The 23,827-nt window shown below is 45.0% G+C and overlaps 1 protein-coding gene across 1 annotated transcript in view; it reads right to left on the bottom strand.

Moving 5' to 3' along the window:
* The window catches only part of CAD (carbamoyl-phosphate synthetase 2, aspartate transcarbamylase, and dihydroorotase), a 363,344-nt gene that overhangs the window by 126,927 nt on the left and 212,590 nt on the right, over positions 1 to 23,827 (bottom strand). Inside the window, 7 exon segments of the mRNA XM_029596327.1 lie at positions 5,456 to 5,622; positions 6,090 to 6,171; positions 6,507 to 6,752; positions 14,195 to 14,299; positions 15,251 to 15,433; positions 15,651 to 15,818; positions 23,337 to 23,555. Of these exon segments, the coding sequence (XP_029452187.1) occupies positions 5,456 to 5,622; positions 6,090 to 6,171; positions 6,507 to 6,752; positions 14,195 to 14,299; positions 15,251 to 15,433; positions 15,651 to 15,818; positions 23,337 to 23,555 (1,170 nt within the window).

Raw genomic sequence — 23,827 nt, 5'->3', positions numbered from 1 at the left:
GGAGCGATTTGTTGGATGGATTTGTAGATTATGGTGATTGACTTATAAAGAATTCTGAAATGAATTGGTAGCCAGTGTAATTCTTTAAGGATTGGGGAAATGTGCTCTCTTCTCTTTGTATTAGTTAGGATTCTGGCTGCAGTATTTTGAACCATTTGTAGCGGTTTGGTGTGTGCTGATGGGGTACCTAATAATAAAGAATTGCAATAGTCTAACTTGGAGAAGATTATTGCTTGTAGGATAGTCCTGTAGTCATGGTTGTGGAACAGTGGTCTTATTCTTTTTAGAACATGCAGTTTATGAAAGCAGTCTTTAGTAGTTTGGTTTATGAAAGCTTTTAAATTAAGTCTATTATCGATGATTGCGCCCAAATCTCTTACTTTTGTTGTTTGTAAATTAGTTTGAGGAATTGTGGGTGTGTGGCAGATCTCAGAGGATATGAGAAGGAGTTCCATTTTTGAGGAATTTAGGATTAAATTCATACTGGAAAGGAGGGAGTTGATTTCTTGTAGACAATAATCCCAAAGCTCGAGGGTTTTTTTAATGGATTCTTTGATTGGTATTACAATTTGGATATCGTCGGCATACAGGTAGTGTTTAAGGTTCAAATTGGTTAAAAGCTGGCAGAGAGGGAGGAGGTAGATGTTAAAGAGGGTAGGTGAGAGGGATGAACCTTGGGGAACTCCTTGAGATGAAGGGTAGCGTTTAGATTCTTTGCTGTGTATTTTTACCTTGAAGCCTCTATTTTTTAAGAATGAGTGGAACCAGGACAGTGCAGAGCCTGTTATGCCGATGTTCAATAGTTGGTTTAAGAGCATGGAGTGGTTAACAGTATCAAAGGCGGCTGAGAGGTCCAAGAGAATCAAAAGATAGGACTGGCCTTTGTCTAGGCCTAGGATGAGGTAGTCTTAAGGAAATTAGGAGAGATTCTGTACTTAACGATTTCCTGAAGCCATATTGTGAAGGGTAGAGAATTTTGTGGTCTTCCAGGTAGTCTGATAATTGAGAGTTAACCAGTTTTTCCATGACTTTAGCAATGAATGGGAGGTTTGAGATAGGGCGAAAATTGGAGGGGTCGTCTGGGTCTAACTTTGGTTTTTTCAAGAGCGGTTTGATTGATGCCATTTTGAGGTCATCAGGGTAGAGTCCTTTAGATAAAGAGCAGTTGATTATGTCTGCCAGAGCTTTGGATATGGTGTCCGGAATAAGGAGGAGTAATTTGGAAGGGATTTGGTCTAATGGGTGTGTCGATGGTTTCATATTTTTCAGTATTCTATGGATTTCCGAAGTTGTAGTGGGTTCCAATGAGTTGAGTGAGATGTTTTTGTTATGGTGTATAAAGGTACTATGAGGGGAAGAAGTATTGAGCAAATTCTTAGAAAGAAGGTTGGCTATTTTGTTGTTGAAGAAGAGGGCAAGTTCCTCTGCTTTTTCTTGGGCTTTGTTAAATGGAATGTCAGGTATTTGGATTTGAGTTAAGTTGGAGACGTAGGCGAATAGGGCTTTAGCATCAAAGATCATATGATGGATCTTATGAGAATAGAAGTCTCTTTTGATTTTTAGCAAGGAATTTTTGTAGTGGTGGAGAGCAAATTTGTAGGCAGAGAGGGTGGACGCTGAAGGAGATTTGCGCCATTTGCTTTCTTTCCGTCTGAGGGAAAGTTTTAGATTTTGTAGTTCTTCATTAAACCACGGTTGTTTTTTTGGAAGGTTGTGTTTTAGTTTTTTAGTTGTTAGAGGACAGAGTTTATTAGCTGCAGTTTCTGTGATATTATTCCAAGAATGAAGTGCTGAATTTGGAGAGGAAAGGTCCATATGGGGTAGTTCTAAAATTAGGTGGTTGTGGAGGTCCTCGGATGTACATATTTTCCTATAGGAGAATTGTTGTTGAGGGGCGAGGGAGCTGTTTTTTTGTGCAAGTGTGATGGTGGTCGAGATTAGAGAGTGGTCCGACCAGGGTACTGGTTCGCAGATCGGTTGAGTTGAATTAGAGATACCAGAATTAGTGAAGATGAGGTCCAATGTGTGACCTGCTTTATGGGTGGGTTCCTTGATAATTTGGTTGAAACCTAAAGCAGATAAGGTGGTAATGAAGGTTTTCCCATTTGTAGATAGAGAGGGATTGTTAACATGTAAATTGAAGTCGCCGAGTATAATTGCTGGAGAATCTAGATTGATGTGGGAGACTATTAATTCCAGAAGAGGAGAGGCATCTGAGTCGAGAAGGCCTGGGGGGGCATATACAAGAAGGATTTGAAGATAGTTTGATTTGAAAAGGCCTGTTTCCAGTTTGTTAGGAGAGTTGACTGTGTATTGGGTGAAATTCAAATCTTTTTTGGTAGCAAGAAGAATTCCTCCACCTTTTCTTTTCTGTCGGGGAATTGAGAAGAAGTCATATGAATGTGTAGGTAATTGGTTAATTAGTGCAGTGTCTGTCGGTTTGAGCCAAGTTTCTGTTATAGCGCATACGTCAGGATTTGCGTCTAGGAGAAGATCGTTGAGAATGGGGGTTTTCTTAGTGATGGATTGGGCGTTGAATAGAAATAGTGAGAAAAATGTTAGCCCTAGTAATTGTGTAAAGGGGGACGCAATAATGGGAATGAGGGCTTTATAGGTGTGAGGATGAGAGATCAGAGAGTTACTAGTTGCGTTGTGTCTTCTGTGATGGAGAATCGGAATCGGGAGACCACAGAGCATGATGGTTAGAAATAGTCGGATGTCTTGTTGTTATTTTTGAAGAGAAGAATTAATGGTTTGTTGTATGAATGGGGGTGGATAGGTAGGAGAGATTCACAGTAGTTTTGTGACTGAGGTTTGAATGAGATGTGACGTTAGAATGCAGATTGCTTGTAGGCTTGGAGAATGGTCGAGTGATTTGAAGGACTGGTAATTGAAGAAGAGTGGTAGACGTTGATTGTTAAGGGAGCGTGTTGTGCCTCAGGGGTGCACGAAGGGGCGCACAAAGGGGCAAGCCCCTTTGTCGCGCTCCTTCGGTGCGCGACGCCGGAGGGTGAAGAATTTTAAAAGTCCCTCTCGATTTGGATTGGCTGTTCGCGGTGGTGGGCGTGCCTAGGAGTCGAGGGCGTGCCTAGGAGTCGAGGGGCTGCCGCTCAGCCGCGAGATCGACGGTCAGGCTCGCCGGGGGGAAGGGAAATTAAAAGGCCTTACCCCGACGGGTCTGGGCGCCGATCGCGCAGGCCTCCCTTCGCAGACGATGGTGCAGTTGCGGCTTGAGGTGAGTAGGAGCAGCTGGTTAAGTTTAATCGCGGCGCCGGAGGGTGAAGAAGTTTAAAAGTCCCTCTCAATTTGGATTGGCTGTTCGCGGTGGTGGGCGTGCCTAGGAGTCGAGGGGCTGCCGCTCAACACATCTCGACCCTCCCCAACTGTTGCACCGATCACAAATAGAAAACAGGCCTCACTATAGTGTAACTTGATATTGGTTGGATTTATTATGAGTACTATATCTTGTGGGAGTTTGCTAGTTTCCTCTGACAACTAAACTTCCAGCCCAACTGTAACCTGTATTAATTGCTTCTCACTGACAAGGCAAAGGGAAAGTTGTGGCCTTGAGTGCCTTTAATAGCAGTAACCTGACTTTTCCTGCTGATTTTGTTCACCCCATCCTGGCCTTTGCTGAACGCTCTTCTCCAGTAAAACAGAAGAATCAGCACAAGTGGCAGGCAGGCATCTGACTCCCTCCTGAAGTCTGAGAGTATCATCTCCCATGGGAGTTTTAGCTCTTGCCTGACTCAAGCAGAAGAATCAGGTTTGTAAATAAACCTGTCCCTCTTGTATCTAAGCCCGCATCTGACATTGCTATTTTTAAAATAGGAGCACAATGTTTACAGAAATAGCTTCTGTAGGCGCACTAAATAAAAGCACAAACAGTTGGGCAGTAAGGGGTTTGTCCGCCTAAGTTAGGACTTTGCCAGACAAACTCTTGGGTGTTTACATTTTCCACTGGTCTGGATGCCCCAAGTTATCTGGCTACCACCAGATAAAATTTATCAGGGGCAGGACAAACTTATCCAGATAAGTTTAGGATTGCCTCAGAGGAGCTGTAAAGTAATCTCAGTGAATGCACCCAGTTAATTTGTCCCTTAACCAGCTATATTTAGATTATACATGTTAGGTTTTTAAAAGAAGAAGTTCCAGGCTAGCAGGTCCAATCTGCCACATCTTCTATCCCCAAAATAAGTAAAAATGATATTGGAGCATAGCACCTAATCTCCTCACCCTCCCCACCCCCACCAACCAAAGCAGCTGTGGGCCATAGCAGTCTGAGGCTTCGCTTTACCCTGATATGAAAAGTTACAAATAGGCTCCAGGCCCCTCCTAACTCTTATCTCCACCCCAAATCCCCCAAAAGCTCAGTACATTTATCTCTCCTAGCAATATCCAGTGTTGCTCTGAAGCTACTAGACCAATGCTGGATGCTGCCATGAACAATATGAATGTACAGCACTCCCAGCAGCGTTGGAGGTTTTGGGAGTTCTGGGAGGGGCCTGGAGCCCACAAAGAAGTCTATGTATGAGGGCAGGGGGGAAGCCCATCAGACTGCTAACGGCCAGCAACTTCTTTCAATTCTTTTAATGGGGATAGGGGAGAATGGGCACCATGCCCGGATATGCTTTACTTATTTAGGGGCAGAGGGATTGTTACCAGGCTATATTCTAAATATAGCTGAGTAGGATTAAAAAGTTATCTGGATAAGTTTACTTGAATAACTAACAGAATATGTTCAGAGGCAAACTTATCCCACTGAACAGTTATCCAGGTAAAGTTACCTGGATAATTTTGCTGCTCGCTGGCCTACTGAATATGGAGCTCTCAGATCTTCTCATAGACCAAACCGTCCCTGTTAAGCCACCTCTTTTATAGAAAAATAAAAAGAAAGACAGCCACAGCAACAGCAAATTGACCTCGGGTCACTGTTCACTGAAACCTTTGATGTAAGGTTCCCTGCTTCTTCAAACCCAGTTCTCACCAGGGGCAGCCTCCATTTTAAATTCCTGGTCTCATCCCTTATATTGGGCCAGATGGAATAATGACCCTCCCTGGCCAAATGAACAGGCTACGGCTGTCTGCAGAGCTATTTTCAAGGTTGTGCCTTCACTGGCCATGAGATACTGCTGTAAAAGCAGTACTTATTTCCCCCGCCTTCTCAGGGGCTGTCAGGAGGACTTCCAAGCACAGACCAGCCCAAAAATAGCAGCCCAAGGCAAACCTGGGGCACAAATCCCTTGCTGGTTGGCTGGCTCACATTCACTTTAGTTCTTTTGGCCCCTCTGTTCCTGCAAAGTTGCTAAATTTTTTTTCTTCTTCTTGAGAATAACCAACTTGTTTGAAGATAAAGCCAGTATCAGGATTTTCTTGACTTTTTTTTTTTTTATGGTGAGGGAATCGTAGGCTGGAGGGGGACAGAAGGTGCAGAGGAGGGTTAAATGTTTTGTACCTTCTGTGCCAATGTGAAGGAGGTAGGATCAGTGATGGCAGGGATGGTATTAGGCATAGCGCACACCATGGTGATGCCCCCTGCGAGGGCAGCAGCTGTGCCGGAGGCAAAGTCTTCCTTGTGTGTACCGCCAGGCTCACGTAAATGCACATGGATATCAATCAGACCTAAAATGGGAAAAAGAGATGGAGGGAAGGCAAAAACATGTCTTAGTATATGCAGCACGGCCCCCAAAACTAATCCTGGGAGGGGTTCAGACAGGGAGCGAGGAAACGCCACTCAGGATCAAACACCGCTCACAAAATATTGACCTACAGAACCATTACACAAATAAACCTTAAATAAAGGTGGAGGACACATGGAACAGTACCATTCCTCCACCAAAAGAGAAGGTAGGAACAAAAACAGTGACAGAATTTGCAGAAGTCTTGCATAAGCAGAGAGGAACCCTACTGGGTCTGTAGTACTGCACTAGGAAGGCAGAAAAAATTGTATTTGCCTTTTTACAATAAATCAAGTGAAAACACTTTACAAAACAAGGAGAACCAGGGTATGGGGCAGAGATGTGGAGGTTAATCTTGCTCTGTGCTATCCAGCAGAGTCTCTAGATGGCAGCTTTAAAAGATCCAGATACCTGGTAGCCGAATGAGTTTCTGGGATGTCATGCAGTCCACATGTGTCTTCACTGGCGGAGCCATGCCTATCTGCCGCAGGGCCTGAGGGAAAACAGCAAGATTAGGATTCCTACAGCAGCCTGTTCCTCACAGCACAAGGCACTCGGATGGGATGAAGAAGCACCTGTAAATCAGCTTATATCAGCAACATGAATGTTATAGAAACAAACACTGACACTCGAGTCTGCTTTAACCTGTGCTGTTCAACCAGCTTATAGAAAGGCAAGCTGATCCAAAACACATGACCCTCCCCCCCCACCCCACACACACCCCCTTATGTTTGATTCTAGTCTCTCTTCAAAACTCAGGCAAATTATGCTCCTTTTTCAAACCTCTTCCACACTCAGCCATCAATTCCCCCACCCTTCTGTCCTTACCTCTACAAACAGCTTGGTACACTTGATATCTATGATGAGTGGTACTGAGTAGTCCACAGCCAGCCTGCGAGTGCGATAACCTTTGGTGACAAAGGAAGAGAGGCGTCGGCCCCCGGAGTTGCGCATAGAGAGATTGATCACCATGTCAAAATGGTTCTCAGCTAGATAGTCCATGATGCTCCTCTGCTTCTCCTTCAAGGGGCAGTCACTGTCATTTTCTTCAAAGGGCCAGTCCACTGCCTTCACCTGTTCAAAGACGACGACCAGAAAAAAAAAAAAAAAAAAGACATGTACAGGTAAGAGCCTGCACTGGAAAGCCAAGTTGCTTACCTGTAAATGAGGGTTCTCTGTAGACAACAGGATTAATCACAGCCACACAAGAGGGTGACATCATCCGAGGGAGGTGGGAGGGATTGTGTGGCTGATTTATCCCATTAACTACGAAGAACCCCATTACAGGTAAGCAACTTAGCTTTCTCCCTGGACAAGTAGGATAAAGTCAACCATTTAAGTGGGGGCTCCCAAGCTGAGGATTGCATTTGATTATTTTTGCATGTTTGATAGTAGATTATTGCAACCTGTTCATATTGCCTGAGAATGGAAGGCAGAGTTGAAGGAACTAATTAAAATAAACTTTGAAGAATTGGTTGTCCAAAGCTCCTGTCCTAATGCAAAGCAGTCTCTAAGCAGCAATGAGAAGGTAAGATATGAAAAGAAGTTCATGTAGCAGCTTTGCAGATAATATCTTCTATGGAAGCAGAGCACAGATGCGCTAAAGAAACTGATTGATCTCAATCTGATGGGCCTTTACTTTATACTTTGGAGATATAATCCTGCTTGATTATAGTAGGAGATTATATAATCAAAGATCTAAGCAGAAATTTCTATTTGGTCTTTCAGTGGCTGGGTGATATGGTTGCTGGCCTGGCCACTATTACTCCGGGCCAGGCATTACTAGGGTTAACAATACCAGGAATTTCGGAGGACCATAACAGGATGGTTCACTATATTTTGACGGCCACTCGTTGTGAAACAGCAAAATTATGGAAAGTGCCTAGGGTGCCAACAAAAGCAGTCATACAACAGAAAGTGGACAAAATATATTTGTCTAAAATAACAGCCTTCCAGCATAAATGTACTCTAAAATTTGATAAGACATGGCAAGCCTATTTGAATTGGAAATCTACCCAGGCTTCATGTTCTCTACTGACAATTGCATGAATGCAAAGTGTCGTGATGCTATGACCTACTGAACTTTTGGACAGGGGTCAGGATCCTGATATCTGTATGTTAAACTCGCTTGATTGCACCTCTCTCACCACTTGTTGACTATAATGGAGGGGGGGGGGGGTAAGGGTTGAAAAATTATTTGGGTTCAGATATTGTAGAGTGAATCACTTGATCGTTTTCTTTATTGGTTTTCCAGGGTACTTTCATGTAACTGACCTGATCTACGACTGGGTATTGATACTATGATATATTCCATTTGTTTTGTTTTCTATTTACCTGGACCATGTGTGATTCACTATATATTCTGTTTTGGTTAATAAAAACCTTAAATGATTAAAAAAAAAAAAAAAAAATTCTTTTTGGAACTGAAAAACTCCATTTGATTGGATTAAAAGGAACGAACTGTTGTGATGACTCTCTGGGGGAATTTGTCTTTTGCAAACAGAAAAGTAAAGATCTTCTGCAGTCCAATGCTTGCCCTTATGAAGTCTTGGAAATAATGCTAGAAACCCAATGGACTGATTTCATTGAAAACGAGAAACCACCTTTGGAAGAAATTTAGGATGAGATTTCAAAACTACTCTGCTGTGAAAAAATGAATATAAGGCGATTATGAGACTATATACTAGTGCTTGTAATTCACTTATTTTTCAAGCAGAAGTGACTGCTGTAAAAAAAAATAAAAACACACTTTCCAAAAAAGGAATTTTAGTTGTGCTGTTCCCAAGGATTCAAATGATGGTTTCATAAACTGAGTAAGTACGATATTCAGATCCCAAGGTAGAGGAGGATTTTTATTTTCATTGGAAGTTCCAGGTGTGTGAGACCTTTCATAAATTTGGTAATTGTAGGATGGTGGGAAATAGGTACACCTTCCAAATCCTCATGATATGCTGTTATGGCACTAAGGTAAACTCTGATTAAACTATTTTTTAAACAGTTGGAAAAGTTTAGTAGATATTCAAATAAAGGAGGAACAGGATTATTAAAAGGATCCTATATGAAACTTCAGATTGTAAATCTTTTCCATTTAAAGTTGTAAGGTCTTCTTGTCGAGTACTTCCTTGGAGCAGGGAGAATTTCCTTTACTCTGGTAGGCAATTTTGACTTTCAATATCCAAGCCATCTGAACCAACTGAGATGTAATACATTCCCATTGCACTGTGTGATGGAGGACAGGAATATCTGCAACCTTATCGACAGAGAGCGCCATGCACATCGCCGCACACAGTGAACTTGCTGCAGTGTGGCATGCTCTCAGCCCGCCTGGACTGTGAGTGCAGTCAGCTGACTGAGGAACCTAAGGTGCGAGAGCCCCTGCCAGGCTTCAGTAACACTCTCACTCCGAGTCAACCGATAAAGAAAAAAAAATAAAGCAAACTCCATTTTTTTTGTTAATAAACTTTATAGAAAATACAAAAACTATTTCTCTTTAGAAGAGTGGCAGCAGACTCCGCAAATTCTCCTGGGGGAGAAGGAACTAGCCCCACCAGATTTCTACCCCTGATGGTGAAGGACCAAGCAATATAAAAGGTCCTCAACCTCCCTGCTCCTCCACCTCAGAACCAGGAGGGATGGTCCTGCCAGGACCTGCCAAGCTCCTGGGAGGAAATCTCAAAGAAACTATCTCTTCCTTTTTTTTTTTTTTGTTTAAAACCTTTTTTCCAGACTGTAGGTTTCACACCTCTACCATCTGTTGGAGACAGAGAAATACTGGGGGACTGCAGGTGGCACACCAGGTTATGTGGCAGTGTCAGCGAAACCTTCTCTGTCTCCATCTGCTGGAAAGGAGGCAAAACCCAGGAGTCTGGACTGATCTGGTTACATACAGGGAAGGGGTCTCAACTCCTCTTTGTAGATCAGTTGAACCACCTGTGGGTCACCTCCCTCCGCAATTGGAATCCCCTCCAGGTCAGAAAAATCTTTGGTTCTGTCCCAATCCTTCCCTGCCATGTCGTTAGTTGGATCACCCCCAGGAACATCCGCAAAATCACAATCTGCCAGATCACTTGGATCATCCTGCAAGTCAGTCATCGGACTACTCTGATTCAACATTTCCAGTAGGATGGCTAAGACCCAACCAGTGGAGCAGGTCCCCTAAAACCTCTGGCCTCTTTGTGTTCTGCTGCGATTTCGGACTCGGGGGCAGTTTACCCCCTGCACCTTTCCTAGCCAGATTGGCCTCCTACAGAAGTAAACAAAATCCTTGGAAAACTCCTCCACATCACTGCCCCCACAATCTGGTGTAGCCTCCTCTGATATTTCTTCATTCCCCTGATCATCAACCCAGGCTTGTACTGCCGGAGACAGCTGGGGGAGAGGGGGAATCCCTTGGCCCATGAGAAGCTGCCTGCCACCTGACATGTATAACAGTCCTGCTGGCCCCGATAAAATCTGCCCCCAGAGCATCTCTGATAAGGCTCTGTGATCGGGTAGCTCTCTGTCAGCTGTTGCCCCCGAGGAGAGTCACTCCCCTCCCGCAACACATTCACTGCAATGTGTTGCCAAGTTAAGCTGCACGCAGCTGGCATCACAGGCCCAACAGGATCTTGCATGCTCCAAAGATAGCGCCAATGCAAAGCTCATGTGGGCAGGCTGCCCACCTGCTGCGTCAAACTCAAGAATGCCTACGGCGCGATTCACCTCAGAGAATGGACGGCTCCGATCTCACAACAGGACCGCTCACATTCTCTTCTACCTCCATTACATCAGTCTCAAATGCCTTAGGCTAACTGGCCTTAATGCTGTGACTTTTTTTTTCTTAAAGAAACAGCCACACACAAAAACCATCAGCAGAAAGAAGAAAAGATATACTTTCTTGCTGCTGGCTGAAGACTCGAGGAAGAGGACCACAAGGCAAAAGAGGAAATCAGGACCCCTGGATGCTGTGGGCTAAAGCCGAACAGGGATTACCAAACACCCCCCCCCCCCTTGCCCAACTCGACCTGAAGGTTGGCCCACGAAGGAACCTATCATCTCAGGGAATGTCTCTTCTAATCTTCTTTCTTACTGTTAAGCAAAATTCTTCTTTTTCTTTTTTAGTCAAACTGCAGGTTTGCACATCTACCATTTGTTGGAGACAGAGAAATATTGAGGGACTGCAGGTAACACTCTCAAGTAACTGGCAGTGTTTGAAAAGCTTTTTAGTTCTCTGCCTCCACTTGTCTGGACTGATCTGGGGTATGAATAGGAATTAGTTTTTTCTTCATCAGCCTCTACATCTTCCTCCCCTTCACGTTTGAGTCTCACAATACCACTTTTGCACTTCCTTCTATTACTAACATATCTTTAAAAAAAAAAAAAAGTCTTGCCCTGTCCATTTTACCATATTTGCTATTTTTTCTTCTAATTTTCACATTCCTGACTACTTTTCCAGCATCTCAATTTTTCCAGATATTGTTGCCAGTCTTCCTCTTTCTACGATCTCTTGTAGTTAATGAATGCTAATCTTTTCTCCCTTACTTTTTCAGCTATTTTATTTAGAAAATCATAATCTTTTACCTCTTCCCTTTATTTACTTTACTAATAAAAAGATTGGCTAAGTTTCTAAGAAAACTAAAAAGTCATGGGATAGGAGGCGATGTTCTTTAATGGATTACAAACTGGTTAAAAGACAGGAAACAGAGAGTAGGATTAAATGGTCAATTTTCTCAGTGGATAAGGGTAAACAGTGGAGTGCCTCAGGGATCTGTACTTTTCAATATATTTATAAAAGATCTGGAAAGGAATACGAAGAGTGAGGTTATCAAATCTGTAGATGATACAAAATTATTCACAAGCGGATTGTGATACATTGCAGGAGGACCTTGTGAGACTGGAAGATTGGGCATCCAAATGGCAGATGAAATTTAATGTGTACAAGTGCAAGGTGTTGCATATAGGAAAAAATATGCCCCTGTTGCAGTTACATGATGTTAGGTTCATATTAGGAGCTATCACCCAGGAAAAAGATCTAGGTATCATAGTGGATAAATCTTCGAAATCATCGGCTCAGTGTGCTACAGCAGTCAAAAAAGCAAACAGAAAGTTAGGAATTAAGAAGGGAATGGTTAACAAAACGGAAAATATCATAATGCCTCTGTATCGCTCCACGGTAAGACCACACCTTGAATACTGTGTACAATTCTGGTCGTCGCATCTCAAAAAAGATAATTGCAATGGAGAAGATACAGAGAAGGGCGACCAAAATGATAAAGGGGAGGGAACAGCTCCTCTATAAGGAATGGCTGAAGAGGTTAGGGCTGTTCAGCTTGGAGAAGAGATGGTTGAGGAGGGATATGATAGAGGTCTTTAAAATCATAAGAGGTCTAGAACGGGTAAATGTGAATCAGTTATTTTACTCTTTCAGATAATAGAAGGACTAGGAGGCATTCCATGAAGTTAGCAAATAGCACATTTAAAACTAATCAGAGAAAATTCTTTTTCACTCAACACACAATTAAGCTCCAGAATTTGTTGCCAGAGGATGTGCTTAGTGCAGTTAATGTAGCTGGGTTTAAAAAAGATTTGGATAAATTCTTGGAGGAGTCCATTAACCGCTATTAATCAAGTTGACTTAGGGAATAGCCACTATTATTACTAGCATCAGTAGTATGGGAATCTACTTAGTGTTTGGGTACTTGCCAGGTACTTGTAGCCTGTATTGAGCACTGTTGGAAACAAGATGCTGGGCTTGATGGACCCTTGGTCTAACTCAGTTTGGCAAATTCTTATGTTCCTGTCCATCTTGTTCTTTGGTGCCACTCTCGCCTCAGCCTGAAGATTTACCACCTCCTACCAGACAATCAGAGGAACATTCACCACCTCATTCAGCACTGCCATAGTCACCATTGGTTTGGCCTCTGTTGGAAACAGGATGCTGGGCTTGATGGACCTTTGGTCTGACCCAGCATACAATTTCTTATGTTCTTATGACATCTCCTTTTAATTTTGTTTACTGCCCTTCTACTTCACCTAGATTATCCCATCCAGTTAACGACTCCTTGAGGCACTTCCCCATTTTGAGAAAGTTAGTTTTCCTGAAGTCTAAAACCCTCACCATAGAATGAACCTTCATCTCTTGCATCTTAATATTGAACCACATCATCCAGTGGTCACCGATTCCCAGATAATCTACTATATCACAAATACTGTCCCCATTGATAAGCACCAGGTTCAGTATCGCCCCCTCCCGTGTGGGTTCCGTTACCAGTTGAGAAAACAGTTCTCCTTGCAGAGAATCCAGGATCTCCCTGCTTCTAGAAGATACTGTGGTCAGGATGTCCCAAACAACATCTGGAAGATTAAAATCCCCTAGCAATAGCACATCTCCTTTCACATTAACATCTTTGTAGGTTAGATAAATTCAGCAGAAGTTTCAGAACTCTGTAAAGTTGGCAGCCCACAATGGATTGATATGCCTTAAAGATGTAAACGCATACTCTGGAGGAAAGGCAGGATAGGAGAGATATGATAGAGACATTTAAATACTGCCAAGTTTTCATGCACAGCAGGAGGGCCCTCTTTGAACAGAAAGGAGGCTTTAGAATGAGTGGTCATGGGATGAGAGAGAAAGCAGAGTTGCTTACCTGTAACAGGTGTTCTCAGAGGACAGCAGGATGTTAGTCCTCACATATGGGTGACATCATCAGGATGGAGCCCCAATGTGGGAAAACTCATGTGGAAGTTTCTGGTACTTTGACTTGCCACACTGAGCATGCGCAGCATGCCCTATACCATGTGGGGTCCCCTCTTCAGTCTTATAACATAGAATTAGAGATACATGAAAAAACAGGAGAAACCAAACTTTGCAGGGTAGCAGGTGGGTTTTTTTGAGGACTAACTATGGGGAGGACCGAGAGGGACCCCGCATCAAATGCAGGTGAAAAAACTGCAAAAAATAAAGCAAAAAATGGAAAGTTTTCCAAAACAGGCCAAAAAGGCTGAACTTGAGCTCACAAACTGTGATGCTACAGCTGTCGGAAAGAGAGAGACTGAAGAGGGACCCCACATGGATGTGTGGGTATGGGCATGCCTAGTGTGGCAAGTCAAAGTTCTAGAAACTCTGACATAAGTTTTCCGCTTTGGGGCTCCATCTAATGAGGTCACCATGTATGAGGACTACCATCCTGCTTGTCCTTGGAGAAATGGGGTAGACTAATCAAAGGAAATATTTCTTTAAGAGATGGGAGTGGATGCATGGAACAGCCTTACTGTGGAGGTGGTAGCAACCAGGACAGTATCTGAATTCAAGAAGATATGGGATAAACCTAGAGGACCTCAGAGGGAGTGGTAAGAATCAAAGCTGAGTAGCTGGTGTGGATAAGCAGACTGGATATGCTATAATAATCTTTTTCTGCCATCATATTTCTATGACACTGCACGCCATGATTAATATGCGTCACCCGCCACCCTGCTCAGCTGCCTTCCTTACCTCCTCCTGTACCTGTAACTAGCCTCTCTGCCATGATTATGGTTACCTTGATGCCATGTTCGGTGTAAAAATCAGCTGTTCCCAAGCTGGCGTACAGACTGTATCCCAGGCGCTCCAGAGTCCGCACCGTAGGGAGCAGCTCACTCTTGTTCTAGGGCAAGAGCAAAAAACAACAAGGAAACTATCAGCTGCTGACAGCGACCTCCCTAGAGACTGCCATCATCAAAATCCACTGCCCAAGGACCAGCGATTTCACCCTTTACACACAGAGAAAACCTGCAAGAGACAATCTCTAGACATGTTAGGAACCTACCTCAGAGCACAAGCAACGACCTCCTAATGGCAAGTTTCAGTAAGAGGACTTCTGTGACAAGAAAGAACATGAAGTAGGCACACACAGGGTCTTTCCCCCCACTCCTACCCCATTCACGAACGAATTGAGAGTTCCTATTTTTAATAATATGGCTTTGGGCTCAAGACACAGACACCAGCAACCTGGTCCTCTGCTAACCGTCATAATCTCAGACTAGCTTTTTTTTTTTTTTTTTTTTAAATTCTCTGCAATTACTGGGGGCAATTTTCAAACCGTTCAAATATTCCCACCCCATCAACTCTCCCCCCAAATGACTTTGCACCAATTCTAAAATACATCTATACTGTCACCTTGAAACTTGCCACGGGTGCAAAGTAAACATGGGTCTCTTTCACCCTTCTTTCTGTGAGTATAATTTTGCTGGAAAAGTATGGGTGAAGATTTTAAAATGCCACCCACGTATATCTTCCCTCCCCAAAACCTTTACATGCTCCTGGGGATGCAGCTGAAAGTACGCAGGCTGTGGGACACACACATTTTTACTAGCACTGGGGGAAGGGTAATTTTCAGACAGCCAATTTATGCAGACCACACATTTTACCCACTTAAATTGCTTTGAAAACTGACCTCATTAAGACTCTTCTTTATCCTTGACCTTTCACTAGCTGAGTGCCAGTTTCCACACTCAGTCCCCTTCCCCCCCCCCCCCCCACAAATATACACACACCAAATTACAACTACAGATCACCCTCTTCCCAAAAGAGGTCCAACCTCCTACCCCCTCCTCACCTTGTAACTACCAATGGTTAGAAGAACGTTGTTCTTGGGGATTTTGAAGCCAGTGCTCAGCATGGCCTTGAGGTAAGCCTCACAGCGGGTCTCTCCAAAGCAGGCCACCTCTCCTGTGCTGGTCATCTCCACCCCCAGCACCACATCTGCGCCTGCCAGTCGAGAGAATGAGAACTGGGGAACCTGAAATAACACCATCACCACCAGTGAGGCTCTTTCTGCTCTAACGGCAGAGGAATAGTTCAGAACAGGAGAGAGAAAACGGGCCATATCCGATCCAGTCACAGAATGCATGTAAAACAGGAGAGTGCCCAGAAAGCGGTTTCTGGACCTAAAAGGTAGATATAGACCTTTGAGAAAAACAGTAATCCCACCCTGGATATAAGGTTGTCTCATTCACCTTCACACCAACGATTCCAGTTCCTGTCATTAATCCAACTGGCTCCACCTCCTCTCCCATGATGACCTGTGTGGCAAGAGCTACCATGTCCACCCCTAGGGTCTTCGATACGAAGGGGAAAGAGCGTGAGACCCTCACGTTGCACTCAATCACTTTCAGCTGGTCATCCTGAGACAGAGATGGGAGAAATAAAATTAAGAGGATATTCTGCATGCCTGCTCAAGATGCATTAACTCCTAAGCACCAAGTGAAGATCTCCCATCTTACAGCACACAAGACTCTTAAATCAATTAACATTGTGGTGGGTAATGACAAGGTCACATAGGATTTCAACTTTAAAATATAACAAAGGAAGAGAATTATCTAAAACTGATAAAAGAAAATTGGTTCTTACTGGCTAATTTTCATTCCTGTAGTACCACGGATCAGTCCAGATGCCTGGGTTCATACATCCCTGCCAGCAGGAGGAGACAGAGAAAAAAACTTGCCTGAACCTGCTACATAAAGCCTAATGCCATCTGCAGTTCCCCAGTATAGATCTGTACCCAAACAAAAAAACTGCAATGCCCAAAACAATGAAACCCTAGAAAATAATCAAACCTCAAACTTTTTGTCAACATGAAAACCTACAAACAGGCTGCTATGAATCTGTACACATGAGACAAAACTGCTGAGCGAGCGACTCTTCATCTCAAGGAAAAAACAGGCAGGTTCTGGACTGATCCGTGGTACTACAGGAACGAAAATTAGCCAATAAGAACCAATTTTCATTTCCTGTACGTACCAGGATCAGTCCAGACGCCTGGGATGTACCAAAGCTTCATTAAATAGGATGGGACCTGGAGAGTCCTGATTGCAGAACACTCTCGCCAAAAGAAGGAGAATTAGAAGCCCTCAAATCCAGACAATAGTGTCACACAAAAGTATGTAAGGATTTCCAAGTTGCAGCTCTACAAATCTCCTGAGGAGATACAAGTTGCGCCTCCACCCAGGAGGTCATCTGAGAGTGTAGAATGAGCGCGTAAGCCCTCTGGCACCTGCCAGCCAGCAGTAATGTAAGTGGAACCTATAGCTTCCTTCAACCAGCGCGCTATAGTAGCCTTGGAAGCTTTAGACCCTCAGATTGCGCCGCTCCACAAAACAAAAAGATGATCGGATCTCCTGAAATCATTAGTAACTTCTAGACAGCGCAAAAGAGCTCGACGAACATCGAGCCGCAATTCTGGTCGTCGCATCTCAAAAAAGATATAATTGCGATGGAGAAGGTACAGAGAAGGGCTACCAAAATGATAAGGGGAACAGAACAGCTCTCCTATGAGGAAAGACTAAAGAGGTTAGGACTTTTCAGCTTGGAGAAGAGACGGCTGAGGGGGGATATGATAGAGATGTTTAAAATCATGATAGGTCTAGAACAGGTAGATGTGAATCGGTTATTTACTCTTTCGGATAATAGAAAGACTAGGGGACACTCCATGAAGTTAGCATGGGGCACATTTAAAACTAATCGGAGAAAGTTCTTTTTTACTCAATGCACAATTAAACTCTGGAATTTGTTACCAGAGGATGTGGTTAGTGCAGTTAGTATAGCTGTGTTTAAAAAAGGATTGGATAAGTTCTTGTAGAAGTCCATTACCTGCTATTAAGTTCACTTACAGAATAGCCACTGCCATTAGCAATGGTAACATGGAATAGATTTAGTATAGGTACTTGCCAGGTTCTTATGGCCTGGATTAGCCACTGTTGGAAACAGGATGCTGGGCTTGATGGACCCTTGGTCTGACCCAGTATGGCATTTTCTTATGTTCTTATGAGTTCTCTCGCAATGGGAGCAGACTCCTCCCTTTTCAGAAAAGTGGGAAGCTCCACCATCTGGTTCACATGAAATGCAGATACGACCTTAGGTAAGAAGGAGACCCCTGAGCCTGAAATCTGGAGGAATGGATCCAGAGAGGACAAAGCTTGTAATTCCGAAATCCACCTTGAGAGTCAAGTCCTTCACTGTTGCCCTCCGTAAAGGCTCAAACGGCGCTGAACAAAGATACCATAGAACGAGATTCAGGTTCCAGGGTGGAAATAGCAGAATCCCCCAACTTTACCCCACAGACAGCCCAAGGCCGCCACTTGAACTCTAAGGGAACTTGGAGATAAACCCTTAGCGAAACCTTCCTGCAGAAAAGACAATCTCGGGGATGGAGGACTGAAGGGTGATAACCCCATGAGCAGTGCACCAGGACTCGAACACCCGCCAGACTCTAACATAAGCCAGATTAGTAGATTGCCTCCTGGCCCGCAATCAAGTGGTTACGACAGACTCCGGATATCCTTTACTCCTCAAAAGCGAAGCCACTAGACAATAATGATCGATCTGATCGGAAAATATGGGACCCTGCCGGAGAAGACCCTTCAGATGTCCCAAACAAAGTGGACAGTCTACTGCCATGTTGATGAGATCTGCAAACCAAGGACACAGAGGCCACTCCGGCGCAACCAGAATCACTTCCCAGTGATGTCTCTCGATGCAACGCAACACTGTTCCGATCAGAGGCCAAAAGGGGAACACAAAGTAGAACCCCCTGCAACCAAGGCAGCACCAGCACGTCGACACCTTCGGCCCTGGGCTGCCTCCTTCGACTGAAGAAGTGTACCACTTTGGCATTCTAATGAGTCTCCATCAAATCCATGTGAGGAGACACCCAAGTCTCTGGATGAGCTGCATCGCGGTATCCACCAACTCCCACTCTCCTGGATCTAGGCGAGTGCGATTGAGAAAATCCGCTTGGACATTTGACGCCGGCTATGTGAGACCCCGCTATCCGCTCTGGATGGGCCTCCGCCTAATGCATCAAGAGCTGTGCCTCCTGATCTACCGCCAGACTCCTGGTACCGCCCTGCCGATTGATATACGCCACTGCCGTCGCATTGTCTGACAGGATCCGGACAGAGCACCCTTTCACTTGTGGTAAGAGCTCCCACAACGCAAACCGCACTGCTCTGGTTTCCAGATGGTCTATCAACCATGCAGATCCTTTCGTAGTCCAAATGCCCTGGATGGAACGGCTCTGACAAACCTCCCCCCCCCAAGCCGGAAAGGCTGGCATTGGTCGTCACCACCACCCAATCCAGGACCTAGAGATCCATTCCATGGAGAAGGTTGGACATCTGAAGCCACCAAGCTAGATTCTCCCTGGCCTCCCCCTCCAGGGGTAGAGGCAGGTAAAATTCCTCTGAGCTCAGCTTCCAATTTGCCAAAAGCACTCTCTGCAATGGCCTCATATGGAGAAAAGCCCAGGGAACCAACTCCAGGGTTGAAGTCAAGGACCCTAAGACCTGCAAGTAATCCCATACTCTGGGAATTCGTAATTGCAACAGCTGTCAAACTCGCTTCTGAAGAGATAGCATCCTTTCTTCCGACAAACACTTTGCCTAACTGGGTGTCGAACCTCGCTCCCCCGTGTAGATTAGGTACTGTGTCGGGGTCAAATGACTCTTGACCATGTTCACCACCCAGCCGAGAGAGTGGAGAACATTGCAAACCCTGCGAATAGACTGCTGACATAGATCTGCCGATTTTGCCCTGATCAGCCAGTCATCTAGATACGAATGTACCAGGAGACCTTCCTTCCGAAGCGCCACCGCAACCATCACCATCACTTTGGTGAAAGTGCGTGGGGCTGTGGCCAGACTGAAAGGAAGTGCCCTGAATTGAAAATGCTGTCCCAGGATCATGAAGCAAAGAAAACGTTGGGACTCCAAATGAATCGGAATGTGCAGATAGGCTTCCGTAAGGTCCAGAGAAGCCAGGAATTCCCCTTTGCGAACCGCAGCTATCACTGAACACAAGGTCTCCATCCGGAAGTGGGGAACTTTGAGGGCGGTATTCACTCTCTTCAAGTCTAGAATGGGCCAAAACGTGCCTTCCTTCTTTGGGTCCACAAAATAAACGGAGTAACGTCCCTTTCGGAGCTCTGCCGAGGGCACTGGAATGACCGCCCTTCTTGCGCCCCGGTCCGCATGGAGAAACTAGAAATAGATCCCGAACGGATTGGGCAATTCTAACACGTAGCCGTCTCTTATTATACTGAGAACCCATTGATCCTGCGTGATGTTGGCCCACTCGTAAAACTACGTCAAGCGACCTCCTATAATAGGAACGACGGAGTGAACCGGCCTCGCCTCATTGTGAGTGAGGACTTGTCACCGGTTGCAGATCCTCCTGCAGCACCCCTAAATGGCCTATGGGTCCCTCGAAAGGACTGCCCCCAAGAATGCCCCCTAGGAGAAAAAGACCTCTGAGGAACTGAGGGAGCCCGCATCGGTCGAGATCTCCTGTCAGCACAGAGACGCGAATGAGTCAGAAAAAATCTCTTCGCTTTAGGCCGGTCCTCCGGTAACCATAGCTTCTTATTCTCCCCAAGCGACAGAATCAGTTGCGCAAGGTCGTCCCCAAAGAACAGACGCCTCTTAAAAGGCAAAGAGCCTAACTGCATCTTAGAGGAGACGTCCGCCAATCAATTTCGCAACCACAACAACCGTCTGGCCGCAACCACTGAAGCCATAGCTCTGGAGGACATACGTACCAAATTATAGAGGGTATCTGCCCCAAATGCAACCGCCACCTCTATACGCATGACACTATCTGCTTGCTCTCCTGACTTCAGGAGTAGATCCTGCAGCTGCTGCACTCAACGGAGACAAGCCCGCTGCATAAAGCTTGAGCAAATTGCCGCATGCAAACCCAGTGCCAAGACCTCAAAGATCCGCTTGAGGTGAACCTCCAATTTCCAGTCCTGTATATCTTTCAATGCCGCGGACTCCACCACGGGAATGGTGGTCCGCTTAGTTCACTGCGGACCCTGCCGCATCGACCTTAGGAAGGACAAAACACTCCAAGACCTCTTCTGGGAGGGGATAAAGCTTCCCCAAGGTCCTCCCCACCAGCGAAGCATCAGGCGTCCCCCACTCAGCTTCCACCAATTTCTTAACTGCCTTATAGTACAGGAAGGAAGCCGGGGGACTTCTTACCCCATCCAGGATGGGATCCTCTCCCTCCAAATCTGGGTCACACTGGGGCATCTTAACGCCCAACACCTGAAAGGCTAAGGAGCTGACCTTACCGGGGGGACGTCGCCCTCAGAGCTGTGCTGCAGACTGCCAGAAAACAAAATAGCCTGTGAATTTTTTTTTTTTTGAAAATACACAGAGATAAACCCTGTCTAAAAGGAACAGGCAATCTCAGGTAAAAGGGAACGAAAAAATCCCTGGGGAGCCTGCAGCCGCCTGGGCGGCCTCATCAGGGAGGGATCTGGACCCCCGGGGGTTGTTCCCTTTTGTGAGCCCATCTGTGCGCCTGTGGGGTGTACATCTGGTTGTCCAGATCCCAGACGCCTGGATTCATACATCCCTCCTGTTGGCAGGGATGTATGAATCCAGGCGTCTGGACTGATCTGGGTACGTACAGGGAAACAAGAATTATGTTGGGGTGGAGGAGGGAGAAAGGGAGACAGATTAAATGAGGATTTAATCATTTGCTCAGATTTCCACGTATGTACTTTTATGAAAATAGTAATTTAAATTAACAGATCAAAGGGACTGTAAGGTGGTAGTAATTTTCTTTCTAGCATATATAGCTCTTTTTCCTCCTGTCCACCTCAGAGTATCAGCGGCAAGCAGGGCTGCTCCTCTGGACTGGGACTTCTCCAACGAGGAGATATGGCTAAGTAGTCAGAATACTAATCTAGAGGAGCCCATGGGTAATTTCTAAATTGGGTTCTCCACTGACTGTGTCCCTGGAAAAGTCTCCTTCCCTATACTTTACTCAAGGTGCCTGGTTAAGGGGCTGCCTGGTTTGAGGCATCAGAAGTGGATGCATGTACATCTAAAATATTAAGAATTGTAGAACTCAGAAGGATCCTGGTTTAAGCCTGAGGGCAGAGCAATCATCCAAAAAATTCCTATCCGTATTCTAAATTTTTTTTTTTTGTTTAGTTTTTTTTTATTTTGCCAAGAGGAAATCTGGGAGGGGGGGGGGGGGGGGCGGAGAAGGTTAGATACTAACCAACTCTGCAGTCCACTTCAGCCAGAAAAACTAGAAAAGACTCCTGACCTAGGTGATGCTTGACTGAGGGAGTACTTGAATTTCACTACAGGGAGCTGCCCTTGCATTGGATTCCTCTTCATAAGGCCTATCTAGACCTCAACTTACAGAACAGGATGCTGCCTATCATCTGCTGGAGACAGAGAGGATGTGATGTCAGCGAACCTGTTGATCCCTGTCTCTATCTGCTGATCGGAGAGCATAGCTCATTTGTCTGACTGACTGAAGAGGAAATCAAAATTGTTTCACCTTTTCAAATAGTACTAAGGCAGTGTTTTCCAACAAGTGTGCCAATGTGCAATGGAGGAGCTCTAGCAGCCATGGTACGTGAGGAAGCTGCCTGTACAATACAAACTTCTCCCCTTATCCAGCACTTGTATATAGAGAGCTAGTCCATCACAATGGGTCCATGTGTGTCTTTCCCCCCCCTTTCCCTTTTTTTTTTAATTTGGAAGAGAGACTGGTGGGGCTTTCTGTGCATCCCTAGCTTTTCTTTTGGCCATACAAGTCCTCCCTAAGTCCACATTGCCTACTTCGTGGAGGCTGGTGTGCCACGCATTTTTGTTAAAATAGGTATGCGCCTTGGACTTGAAAAGGTTTGGAAACATTGTACTAAGGCTAGGGGATACACCATGAAAGTGACAAGTACCAGATTTAAAACAAATCTGAGAAAGAATTTTTTCACTCAGTGCAAAATCAAACTGTGGAATTTGTTGCCAGAGGATGTGGTCAATGCATCTAGCATAACTGGATTTAAAAGGGGTTTGGACAAATTCTAGAGGAAAAGTCCATAAACAAATACCGTATTTATCAGTGTATAGGACGCACTTTTTCCCCCTCAAAATAGGGGAAAAATATGGAGTGCGTCCTATGCGCTGGTAATCAAAATTAACAGTGTCCAGTGGGGAGGGGAAGTGACACGGTGAGGAACAATCCGGTTGTTTATTTTTCTAAGTGGCTTTCTAAGCGGCCTATTAAAATTGATCATGCTCTTAGAGCCCTAGCACCAGCGCAGGGTAATCCCCATGCGACGTGATTATTCAGCTGCACAATTTTACTGATTATACTAACAGCGTCCGGGAGGGGGGGCGGGGAAGTGACACAATGGCACTGGGGAGTGAGGGCGTGCCGCCCGATTGGCCGGTGCTGGGCAAAAGGGGTTTGCGCGCTTCGGCAAGCCCCTTTTGCCCAGCCCAGCACCAGAGAATAATGCACAAGACAGGGAATTTTGATTGTCTACACAATTTTAAGGAAAAAATTATTTTCTAACTTGGCTGGTGCTGGGCAAAAGGGGCTTGCACCGGCCAAGTTAGAAAATTATTTTTTCCTTAAAAATGTGTAGTCAAAAGGGTGTGCGTCTTATACACCACCGCGTCCTATATGCCGGCAAATAGGGTATTTGGGAAAGTTACTGTGTATCCTTGGAAGAGAGCAACATGAAATGGATCTATTTTGGGATTTGCCGGGAACTTCTTAGATTGGCTGTTGTGGACACAGGATGCTGGGTTTTATGGATCTTCAATCTAACCAAACATGGCACACCTCAAGTTTCTATCTCATTTCACCACAAGATGCCTCCCCCATATCCATACCTTGGCAATTAGTTGCAGATTGAAGGGCCCTGTGACCTGCAGTTCTTGCCCAATAGCATGGACAATGGCTTTGATTCTCTCCAAAGTCTTTGGGGTGATGTCCTGAGGAGGAGTGACCAGGGTAGCATCCCCAGAGTGAACTCCAGCATTCTCCACATGTTCAGAGATGGCAATTGCAATGACAACTCCATCACAAGCCACAGCATCCACATCAATTTCCTACCAGGATAAGGGGAGAGAAAAATAGGTACAAAAGGTCAGAGGCCCTCTCAAGATCCCATAAAATGACCACTGCAGTGCATTAGCATTAGACAAACTATCATGCATTGGTTTATGAACTGCTGCCCACAGGAATTTTCAAAGGGTCTTACTTAGAAAAGCATTCTCTGGAAACCATAAGGGACACGATGCAACAATGATCTTCCTTTAGCGCTGCATATGTTCTTACCATCAGAGCTTAACTTGTGATAAAACACTAGAATGGCATTCTG

This window comes from Rhinatrema bivittatum, chromosome 3, assembly GCF_901001135.1.
Source record: "Rhinatrema bivittatum chromosome 3, aRhiBiv1.1, whole genome shotgun sequence".
NCBI lineage: Eukaryota > Metazoa > Chordata > Amphibia > Gymnophiona > Rhinatrematidae > Rhinatrema > Rhinatrema bivittatum.
The sequence above is the reverse complement of the archived record's forward strand: the minus strand, read 5'-3'. Positions and strand labels throughout refer to the sequence as shown.